The 12,642-nt window shown below is 36.7% G+C and overlaps 2 protein-coding genes across 11 annotated transcripts in view; both read left to right on the forward strand.

The window, feature by feature from the left end:
- Positions 1-8,892, forward strand: part of LOC145935313 (neurobeachin-like) — a 134,753-nt gene extending 125,861 nt beyond the window's left edge. Inside the window, exon 2 of the mRNA XM_083036516.1 lies at positions 8,296-8,892. Within this exon, the coding sequence (XP_082892642.1) occupies positions 8,296-8,364 (69 nt within the window). The 3' untranslated portion in view covers positions 8,365-8,892. The remainder of the gene's footprint in view (positions 1-8,295) is intronic.
- Positions 1-12,642, forward strand: part of Rg (A kinase anchor protein rugose) — a 185,724-nt gene that overhangs the window by 12,308 nt on the left and 160,774 nt on the right. The window lies entirely within an intron of this gene.

Below are 12,642 nucleotides of genomic sequence, written 5' to 3' on the forward strand. Positions count from 1 at the left end.
TTGGTAAGATGCATCGACATGCTGCGGTAAGGAATGCTGTCGGGAGTGGCAGTATGAATAGCTAGCTGCTGTTACCATTAATGGAGCACGCTTAATGTCCCTCTTAACTTTCCCGCTGTGGCCCCGTACTCGGGGCGCCATTGGGCAAGCCTGTCTGGCGTTGATTAAAGTGCATGAATGGAAAAGTGAATTGTTCTCCGCGTTCGAGAGTAACCCCGCGCCTTGTTAATACCGACTGTCGCATTAAGTGGGATTTAGAACTTCCATTTTTCTAATTTTTGAATAGATAGACCTTTGTGTGATATTATAATTTTTGTATAAATTGATTATTGAAGAATATTAATGAGAGAGATGATGTTAAATTTGATTTAGAGTGAGAAGCCACAATCAGAGAAATTGTACGTACAATAACTTATAATCGAGCATGTATTCCGCTCTAAATAATTTAAGATGCGCGAAAACGTCATAGTCTATCATGATAAAACGCGTTTCAGCTACGTTAATTTATTTCTGGCAATATTATTTCACGCTGAGAACAGTATCAGCTGATATAATATAACGCACGGTTCATGTCTCCGATTGTACAGAAAACACCGACAGCTTCAGGCAATTTGTTCATGAAATTTACAGTTTCATACAAGAACAATATTTATATCCTTGCGGCATTATCAGTAAACGAATCTTTTTAGCCGCCAGGTATTACTCTTCGTAGTACGTTACGTTTGCTGTACTTTCAGAAGTAGAAAGAAGACGGATCTACGCGATGATAACAACGTGCGATGATAACAATGTGCATCCCCTCGAGTTTCGAATCACACACAAGCGCGGAAATCTCTCCGCACGTTCCCTAATATCCGTATTCGCATCGAAACGTTCAATATGGCCGTAGATATGAATCGTATAAAATATCGCTCTCTCGCTGGCAACTCTCCCAACCGGCTTAATCACCGTCGTTCCACTCCGTCGATTCGACGCGATTACGTTTCCATCGAATCTTCAAAATCGGAGCAGCCGCTTTGGTTAAGCCATTGATCTTGGTTCATCGGATTATGCATTCGTCAGTAGAATTGTCAATCCGCCCTCTCTTCGTGAGGAAAGAGAACAATGTTTTTTTTTGGCAAATCTAATGCTTTTCGTTATTTTGACGAAGACACGAACAACGATGCAAAACGCGAATATCGCGAGATGTCGATAAATTGCTTGCGCGAAATGTATTATATAACTTAAAAAAAAGTTAAATACTTGTAGCGTTTGTTACATAAACTTAAATAATTAAATAAACCTGATGAGAATTTTAATATTCAAACTTTACTTGATATTACGCGAATATATAATAGTAGTCTTTTTCCGATAATTTTGCTACGCGTATATACATTCATTTAATGGCACTTATAGTTAAATCAGCGATAATTGTTCTGCGTGCTCGCTGAACCGCTATAAGCGCATGAAAATGTCGGAGATTTACGCTTTCAACCTGGACCACAAGACCACAAGCACTCGACGCTAGATTTATGATTCCCCTCGGAACACACGGAACCGCCCATTTGATGCTCTTTAGAGTTTAAAAATGAGAGAAACATTAAGGTTTATTATTTGCCGTTAAAAGCGAGCTTAGACAATTCTCGAAATATGTATATAGTTTATGTTTACTTATGAACGATATTTTTTATCCTTAATACATATTTTAGAGAACACGCTTTGTAATTAAAATATAACGTAATAAGTTTTAGGACGAGCAAGAAAGTCGTGCACAAGCGTATCCGTTAACTGCATAGGAGGGATTTTATGAGTTTAGTCATAGACATAGTCATAGACATAGTCGTATCGATAATCTGATAATGCATGTCATGCTTCCTGTTTGAGAGACCAATGTTTCAGCGCGTGGGATGAAATGTCAAAGGCAATTCTTACATTGATTGATATGAAATTTGTACCACGCCAATGCATGCGCAATTCGCATTAATGACATGTAAATGAAAATATTTTTGAGACAAATTGATGATGATATAATCGGACCAAATTTTATAATAATATAACAAACCGAATATAATATGTACAATATAATATCTGCCTGATACAATTTATATGCGGAAATATAACAATAATAAATAATATTGACATATAATGTATAATGATAAATGATAATAAGTCGTAACTCTAAATAATTTAAAAATAAATATTAATAATTCCCGTTTTATATCAATTGCATTGTTCTGTATTCGAAGGTAATATCGTTATATATTTAACGTACAGTATATTAAATCTTTTGTGTGTCTGCTTTCTTTTAAATTTTAATAAAAATAACGATATATATATATTTTCTATAAAGATGATTTTCTATAGAATTTAATTTAAATTAAATTTTTATCATATTTCTCGCTGGAAACAAAAGACCACTCACAGCTTTAGTACCACAGCAAAGTTATTTTCCGTGAATTTCACCTATATACGCATAAATTGATTAAAATTGTATTCATTCATTTCGTGACAGAAATATATATATTATATTTTATAAATTATATACGTTTTGTTGTGTAATAAAATCAAGCGATTTTTATCAACTCTTGTCAAATGTTATCAATTATAATTATGCATATTAATGCATAGTTATAATTGATAACATTTTTACTAACTCTAAATTCTCTCTTAATATTTACGTGCTGTACGTGCGCCAATTCCATATCTATCTCGATATAATCGATGTTATACGCAAATACTAAGTTGTTCGTGTCGCATTCAGACATGGCATTATGCCAGCAATACCTCCTACATGTCCGAAGAAGTGATAAATAATTAGCTTTGTGGATATGATTGGTGCGCACAATCGCGCGAGACATCCTAACATTTAGAGTCGGTGGTTTTGCAGAAGACAAAGACCGTTGAATTATATGCCGAGAAATCAAGCAGTTTGGCCTGATTGTAATACGCAAAATGTATTTCTCCAACTCGATGGATAATAAACTTGTAGAATATATTGGCTCTCTTTGCAGATTCACGGTTTCGCAAATATTCTCGCTTTTCCCTTTGACGGTGCGCGAGAAAACTTTTCGATAAATATCACTTGCTCGCGAACAAGAACTCGCGCGAAACTCGGAGACGAGAGACGATCAGTCGAGAATTTCCGGTACAACCCGGAATATTGCGGGGACAGTAATCTTTGATCTCGTCATTTGTTTTGAAATCCACTCATATCCGCGCATTTTATATTTACAATATAAATTACAGAAAGAGTTTGCATGTCTGTATTTTTCCGGAACGCGTTTTGCACGCGCTTAAAGCTATCGGCACCGGAATAAAAATTCACAGCAGTTATCGTACGACAGAGCCCGTTAATTAAAGACATCGTTTTTCATCGCGCTAAAATGGTTTCGTGAGATCGTCGTTGCCGACGCTGTGTGAAATGGAGATGAAACCTTCTATCAAATTATATACGTTAAAAAGGAATCAGCGATTTAACAAAGAGACGAGATTGAATTACACCGCATCTTCTCCACCATTTCGGCGCAATTGCGATTATTCATGATTTTTCTATTAGTGCACGCGTGCGTTAAAAAAAAGTATTCTTTTCTTCTCCCTTTCTCTCTCGTTGTCAAATCATTCAACCGCCTGGTTAACAAGACTAGTACTAGCTTGGAAAATCGATCTGCGCGGTAACCGTACTTATATAAATGAAGACGAACTCCGCGTTTTTGTTGATCACGGTACATCAGATCGGATTAGAAGCGCGCATGTACCGCGGAATCAATTGTCAACCTCAATTCCCGATGGAGAATCTGCTAGCGCGCAACTCCGTTACGTATAACGACCGAAATCGTACGATCCTAGGCACATACCTACAGACCTGGCCAAGCCCCTTGGTAAGGGGGTGTCTAATTGCTCGACCGTGTACAACGCAATTGCAATTAAATTCTGGCTACGTAGATATCGGAATTACGTTAGTTAAAATCGATTTCAAGAGTTGGTAAGTCGAATAATGAATGGTTTCACACTTCATTACGAGAAATGTGTCATTTGCATTTCTATTATACAGCGATTGATAAATTTGCATAATCCACGAATGATCCATTTTTACGATTAGTACATTGAGAAAAATTTGTTCTTGCGATTAGCGCAATTAAGAGATAAATATTTTCTCGCAATAGCGTGTGCGAAGTAAAATTGCAGAATAATGTATAGTTTTTTTTTTTTTCGTTTGAAAGTATCGTAAATACAAATGCACAAAGAGAATTCGATATGTTCTCGGGCGATTCCATCCGCCGTGATAGAATCTTATTATCGGTTAGCTTTTTGCACGAACAAAACTCATTTATATTTCGTATAAAAGTACATCCTATTCGCAGATATCGTATATACGTGTGGATTTCTGCGACAGCTATACTACGCATGACGGAACTAATAGCAAATTGTAATTTTCAGTGAACAAGCCCGTGATTCAGCGTCCCGTTACAATTTGAATTCCAATCTCACCGTTCGCAGCGATCGCTTTATGGCGGGTTAACTAGACCCCCGTTCAATTATTGAGAGATACATTCGTTCAACAACGGCCATATTAACAGTAGCTTCATTATACATACAATATACGGGTAGATATGATGGAAATTAAAGTTTCATCGCGGGCAAACGAGATGTTTCGTCGAAATATCTTTAATTTGAAGTGAATGTGGTTCGAGCGCAAGCTTGGTGCTTGCGAATAAGCTGCACTATTATCGCTACTATTACTGTTATTATGTGAATTACTTGGAACAATCGTTTAGAATCGTCTGAGGCCAAATTGCGGAGACTTAAGGTATCTGGGCTACGAAATCAATTGTCAGCCGCAATTTCCTGCCGGTAACGTTGCTGGATTAAGATCCAGGTGATTCGACGCGCAGGAATGTCGCAGCTATACCGGGAGCGTACGATTGGCTGTAAGGCCTCTTTAATTGCTCGATCTTCGATTTTGCCGCAATTGGAACTTATGTCTCGCGCACGGGGTAATGTTATTGGAAAAGTTTCTGCAAGATTGTACATTACGAAGTAATACAGAATCGACTTGGTTGCTCGAAACAGTCGGTCGAGTATGCGTTAAAATAATTGTCGTCGCGTGTATTGTGGCCAAAAAGTTCCCTACTGTTTCATCGAACAAGTGCATTAATAACGCGTAATTAAATAATTGTTAACACTCTCGCTGTATAATTTCATTTGACAACTTTTGAAATCAATCATTCGAAGCTAGAACTCGACATTCTCTCCCTCTTTTTGCCGATAAAATATAAATCAACATTACGGTCGGACGTAAGTTGCGACATCGGAAATCGTTAAAAATTGAAACCAGGCGCCAGACGAGGTGGTAGTAAATCGTGAGGCATTCAACATTTAAGATACCATATCGCAATGGATTCTTCGTTGCATATAAATCTCTAGCATGGTGTTTTATGCGACTAACCCCACGGTGTGCATTTTGCTGCAACCATCGATTTTATTGTTCATCGCGTGAGCGTGGTATGTCTCGAGACACAATGCGAAAATTCGTTCGAGATGACGACGACTCACCCCAAAAGTCGATCGGCGCGTTGGCTGCATCATAAATCGTCTTTCGCGATAAGTTCTTCCCTCGTCGAATGCCTCCGTTCTATGGGAGATCTGGATTCTTTCCGAAAACATTTTCCCGACATTAATGTCTTTCATCCATCAGGCTGCATTGTATGACGAAAAATATATCGCGAAACATATATCGTTTCATTGTATTAATTGCAAGAATATAAATCATTTAAATTATACAAATTTGTCAATTACTATAATAGAAATGTGTCAATTACTATAATAGAAATGTGAATAATAATACATATTACGGCGTATACGTCATTTGCTCTCAATCATTCATTATTTGACTTTCCAATTTATTGTTGATGTTATTATAACAATTATAAAGAAATTAAACAAAAACGGTATATTTAAAATAATATATAGTTGAATTATTATGATTATACGTCTTTCCCACGATTATATTATTTGTCATCATACTGCTTTTATACAATTATATACTAATTGCTTTTTTATCGACCAACTTTAAGAGATATATTTTATATTAGTTAATCCCGATTGTGTTTCGAAGTCATATAAATTTGATCAGATGTAATCAAACCGATAGTCAAGGTGGAGTTTCCAAAGGACTTAAATTTCAATCCGTCCTCAAAGTTACCGGGTAGTTAAGGTTAAACGTCTCCCATCATACCCTCGTCTCTAGTACGATCAGGTCGCTTCCCGCGATAAGCGATCGACTAATTAGGAATCTTGTTCCGCCGGCGGCGCGACGACGGCATTATGGTGTAATGGCGGCTCTAGCGGAGCAAATAGCGATCTGTCATCGACAGTTCATACGAGATCTAAACCCTTCCGGAAGCGAACAAACCGATTTTGCGGGACGCCACGCGTACTTTAGGATAATCCGCGACTAATGAATTCTCTTGTGCTCAATCGCCTTTCATCGTTTGCAAGGAACAGACAGCGTTCGTTATTGGGGAATCATCGTGTGATGAGTCTAGAGGATACTCACAAAACTAAATTGACTCGCAATAATAGTAAACGAAATATATGAGTAATGTAATATTATATTGAACAAAATTATATCTTTTTTTATTATAGATTAAAAGAAAGGAGAGAAAACATAGCAAAAGAAATAATTTTTTTAGATTAAATCTCAAATATACATTGTAACGAATTAAAATAAAATGGCTGGATCAAGATAGTAGATTGTTTTATGTATATCTTTGTAATTGCAAATTTAGCTTTAATGAATTTTTATAGATTTACGGACTTTTCTTCGCTATATCATTTTGTTTTTTTTAATTCGTTTTATACAAGTCTACTTATCTTAAAATCTTTAAATTTTAATATGAATGTAATTTATTCTTGAAAAAAAGTTTTTGTGGTTTTTATATTTTTTTGATACTATCCTAATTTACATAGCTAATGTAAGTATCGATTTAAGTGCACAGAAACAGAATTGGACTTAGCATTGCACTTTGCATTGTGGTATTCTATTTTACGTTTGTAATTCTCCCTTGCATACTAAAGTCTAATTTGCGCTTCATTATACTGAATTCGTTACAAAAGATATGTAAGAAAAAAATTAGAAAAGCTATTTCATTTTCTTTATAAATGACATAAAAATTCTCAAGAAACGACGGTATTATATCATGCCAAAAGTAGCGAGCTTTGTAACAACAATGGTTACCTTTTATCTCTATGGTTTTGCTCGGTATTGTCGTAAAAATCTAAGGTGGACCAATTTGCATAGCTTATTTCCTCCGATTATACGACGGGGGACATTGTTTCACGCCATCGTTCGGAAGAATAAAAGTCGGGTTTCCATCGTCCCGCATAATTTGCTCGTAAAGATAGGAGAAAAGTGGTGCTTTCGAATGTCTCATAATGGCAGTTTCGAAGTGGTGCCCGCAGCACCGTTGTGTATTCATCAAATCGCGACACTTTTACGTGTTCTACATACCACTTCCGTAAAATATCCCACCCTCTTGACTTTCTTCCTCTTTTTTTATCGTACCGTGCAATAGAATTAAACTATCACGTATCACACAGCTTTTTCGTAAACTTTGAAACTAACGCGTTCCTGTAGACTTAAAAGGCTTTTGCAAAAATATATATATGTAAATTATTATAATTATATTAGCAGATATTTAATCAGAAATATATTGATAGAACGTATATCTAAAAGAATTTACACACAAATGCTTTATGCAAAAAAAAAAAAAAAAAAAAAATAGATGTTTATTATATGCGAATAATAAATTTTGTATGTAATAATATACATAAAAACTTTCATGTAATCTTGTTTGCTTGATATTTCTGTACAGCTTACGATCATTCGTGCACAATATGGAAGAGATCTAAACTGCAGGACGTGTCATTTATCATGGCGCAAAAACGAATTTTAAATGACTTACTCCTAAAATACAAGCATAGTGATGTTGACATCGCTATAAAAAATTCCATAGAATTTTCAGTTTTCGCGAGCGTGACATGCACGAACGAATTGTAATTACTTGCGATATCTAGCGCATGTGTCATTTGTCATGTTGCGAGACAAGAAATTATTCGAATTTTTAACGGTGTTGCGTACATATGTATGTAAAATATACGCGTTGCGGTGTTTTGACATTCCACGCGCGAAATACAATCTTTGTTGAGAATTTTCGACGATTTTGTAGTAATTTGTGATATCAAATGTACATGTAGCATGTGGAAAGTCGTAAACTTATGCGTATGTCTGAATGTTGTGTTATTTCTGTGTTTCAGGTATGTATAATCGAGTCGGGATGGCACGTCGTCTTCTCCGGATATGACATAATGTGTCGCGTAACGTGAGTGTGGTCAGTGTGGTCAGACAGTGCCGAAGCATTAAACGAAAGCTCTCAGTTAATACTATGTAAACAAAAGTAGAATGCAAATAAATCGTTTACCACACTACTTATTTGCTCTCTCTCTCTCTTTCTCTTTCTCTCTCTTTCTCTATCTCTCTCTTTCTCTCTCTTTCTCTTTCTGTCTCTATGTCTCTTCTTCTATTTTCACTTTGCATTTCTTTCTGCAAATCGTGCATTATTAAATATAATACATATTGGATTTTCGCGCGATAATTGGAATCACTCGGATTACTTATGCACACATCAAAGCTGGCAATGTTATTTGCGCGGTTAATGCAGCTATATTGTCATGTCGGATGGCCTCGCGCTTTTGCCCCGTCATTATCAAATTACATTAATTTTATCGAATATCATTTTCCGAGAAAATCGGAGCAATCAAGTTTATCTCGAACGGACGCTTCGCATACTTGCCTCGAGCTCTAACGAACCGTTTTACTTTGATACTTATCGCTGAGCTAACAATCGTGTTTGATAGAAATTTAGATGTCGCTTTGCTCGACTGCTGCTTGCAAAAAAAATTAGCTGCAATTTTCATTACATTGCTTTGCAAAAAATAAATATGAAAAAAGAATGGAATTTTTCTTGTATGATATACTATATTTTTAAATAAATCAATATTTATATAGATGTCATCAAATCATGATGTTGATTTCGCGTATTTCATGAAATAACACTCCAAACGATATTCTAGAAACTTGCTTCAAATCGTCGAGAACTGTTGGTCCTTAACCGAAACGAGACAATCAATCTATTGAACGCTTATCTTATGTCAGCGTGACAAACGCCCAATTTCCACGTCTTGAGCTCATCCATTCTAACAGCATTTGCATTCGCAACACTTCGATTCACACGCACGCGTGCGCATACACACACATACACACATGTAAATGTGCTCGCAAGTGCGCATTCGTGTCTGTGTACTTTATCAACTATATCGTCCGTTAACAAGCGAGGTCGCGAGGGAATTGGGACGCGGGCCGACAACGGTACGACGAGGGTTTCCCGTATTTTCACAGGGAAAGGTGATACGGCGCCCCTTAAGTGACTTTATCCGATCCGATAGTCGCTCTCCTCGTCCGACCGAAGTCTCGCGCGTTCCGGTCGGATCGACTTTCAGCTCTCGTGGGCCGTAGGGAGTAGCGAAAGCTAAGCACGGCTGCTGGGTCTTATAGTAGGTTTCTGCCCTGTGCAGACTGCTTAGATAAATAGGACGGACGTGCGCCCAATGTCAGGGAATCGGGAAGCTGAATAGAAAGTGCTGGTACGGAGCTAAGCGTCACGAGACCGAACCAGAGAGAGAAAGACAGAAAAAGTTAGAGAGAAAGAGAGAAAGAAATAGAGATAAATAGATAGTGAGTTTAGAAAGGCAGCAAAAGATCGTCGGATTTGATGGAGAATAGATATCATTACTCCGCCACGGTAGCAAATATTCTATTTTCGAGATATTCAGTAGCTTACTATCGATCTCCGCGGTCCACGAAGAGGCATCTTCTCCGGAACGAACGTTTCCCTTGTCTGGAAAAACGCCTGGTGCTTCTGCCTTTTCTTTTCGACATAATTGTGACAAACCGCGATTCACAACGACTCGCGCAGGATGATTACATTCCGTTATATCTATAACTGCATCTTTTACATCGCCGGCCTTTTAAAGACCAACAGCACTTTGCGAGAATTTTCCGAGTCTTTCTCTCGTTCGAAAATCAAGGATTCTAGATTCGAACGCTCTGATGGCTTTCAGCGGGACGAGTATAGATGTTAGATCTAAAGCTGAGCTTACGCTGATATTTGCGTCACGAAACTGAAATGTAATTCCGGTATTATCCATTGTTTTGGATTGGATCAAACTGCATTGTGTCCAGTTAGGATTACGGATTACGCGGTGCAACGTTGTCCAATATACGCGCGGGCGAGATGTCGTATCAAGTATTTTACATTTGACAAAAAGAAAACACTTCTCTGATGCGTCTTGTATTACAATCGCAAAAATTCGCAATTGTGTATAATTAACTCATATAATGGAACGTTGAATAACGTTAAATTAAGAAATTTCTTACGCACTAATGAAGCTTTAATTCACGTTAAATGAACATATATTCACTGGAGCAAATCAAAGGAAATCGGATATACATTCCCATTAAAAGCTTTTGCTTTCGATCCATTCATTTGACTCAATTTTCTTTCGCCATATAATACAACTACGCATTAATGCATTCTATGGTCCGAGTGCATTGTGAGCTATTGTTAATTCAGAGAGGATGAAACTGCCGCTTCACGATACGTCCAGCGCTACAGTGCTTACCGCCAACATCAGTATCACGACAACGGCGTGCGCACTGAATTTTTAGTGCGACACGAACGCATAGATATCACGTACGCGATACGCCGTTTGCATTAATATCGACTCTACCGAAGAGTGTTCGACCGTTCGATCTTCTTCTCGCCGTGATGTGTCGATCATCATGCCGAAAAAAGAAGGGCATATCGCAGGAAATTCCAATAGACCGCGGTAAATTCTCTATTCACTCTAAAAATAATCCATCAAATCACTATTGTTCATCCGGTAAAGCGAAATTCGATATTTAACCGTGTCTCATTACGTATTAATCTTCAATATACCGTAAGCGATATTTTTATAGAATTGCTATTTCTAATGCCTGAGAGAGAGAGAGAGAGAGAGAGAGCATTTATAAACGTAAATGTGTGAGCCGTAATTATATACACGAGAAATATTAATAGCAGTAAAATATAAACGGAAAAAATTTTTGCCATTATAATTATTTTTTAGATATTCCTAAAATAAATTTTACACACGTTCCGTGTCCAATTCGTTATGCAAACAATCGTTTAATATAATTTACGCTAGATGTAAAATTTGCGCAACTGTTAGATTCCTAACAATTTAAATTTAATAACGTTTAAAGCGTCAAGCTTTATTTTTTTGTGATTCATTAACTGCTCAAGTTATTTTCTCTGAAACACGATTCATTGGAGCATATCCTTTATTACATCTAAAAGTTTGCTTGCTATGTAAATGCTCATAAAATTTTCTCCCAGTTAGTCCAAAAATTATGCGGTTTGTTATTTATCATTTATCTATATTTAACTTACAAATGTTTATGGTAAATGTTCTGCGAGCAATTTTATTATTTAACTTGATAAATAAAGTGGTTTCCGGACGGAACACTTTCCACAAATAAAAATGCAAATATTTTCATTCATAATTGACCAAAAATTGACATGATTGCAAATTACACCGTGGCATCAAATTATGGATTTTAACGTACCATTTCAACAATGATGACATAATGCGACGAGAGACGACGCGACATACAGATTCGCGTAAATTGAAATGGGTATTTCAGTTTGCGGAAAGCTTGTGAAATAAGTCACGCGGCCGAATTTTCTCGCAAAGTGGATATTTCTGATCGGAATTTATATCGGAGTCGGGGACACGTTCCTTCCCGTGGTACATCTATCTGCGTAACGTATATGTATATACGCGTCCCGATGAACATTTCCGGTATAAATGGATCGCGGCGTACGACAAGCATTGCGATACACTTACGGTCGTAAATTGAACCATAAGAGGATTCGCGTGTAGCCTTCAGCTACAGAAGCCCGAAGCTATTTATACTGTTATATTCGATATACTTTCAGTAGATCATATTAACCTCTTGCGTGAGCTTTTTTGATATTGGATATCAAGAGCAGGATATAATCTAACGCGCAACATTGTACACAGTTTGTATAAATTCTTTCCGTAAATGCATGGAAATAAAAAATCGATATTACACGGTAAAAAATAAATCAAGTAAAAGAAAAGTGAAAAAAATTAACACGTTAAAAAGTTTGAAAATTTACGTGATTTACTGACACGCGAGCGAGACAAGTTTTTCTCGAAGGATTAAATATTATGCAAAATGTTTATATTAAAGGATATTTGCAATGATGTCAATCAGATTTAATATCATTACTAACGATTCTAGATATGTAACGAGAAATCGGAGAAATGTAACCTGTAACATATCATATCCCATATATTTAACAAAATTAAAATATGTGCGTTATATATACTCTTTTGCGAAACAAATATGCATATGTTCCAAAATTATATTTCAAAAGAGAGTCACGTCTTTTTTATCATCAAAGTGTTGCGTCGGTGAAGAAATGACTAGTCTCGCCCGTATTGTAAATCTCTCGTCGACGTGAGTGTCATTTAAAT

This window comes from Prenolepis imparis, unplaced genomic scaffold (genome assembly GCF_030444845.1).
Source record: "Prenolepis imparis isolate NDT839.2.m4 unplaced genomic scaffold, iyPreImpa1.0 SCAF_4, whole genome shotgun sequence".
Classification (NCBI taxonomy): Eukaryota; Metazoa; Arthropoda; class Insecta; order Hymenoptera; family Formicidae; genus Prenolepis; species Prenolepis imparis.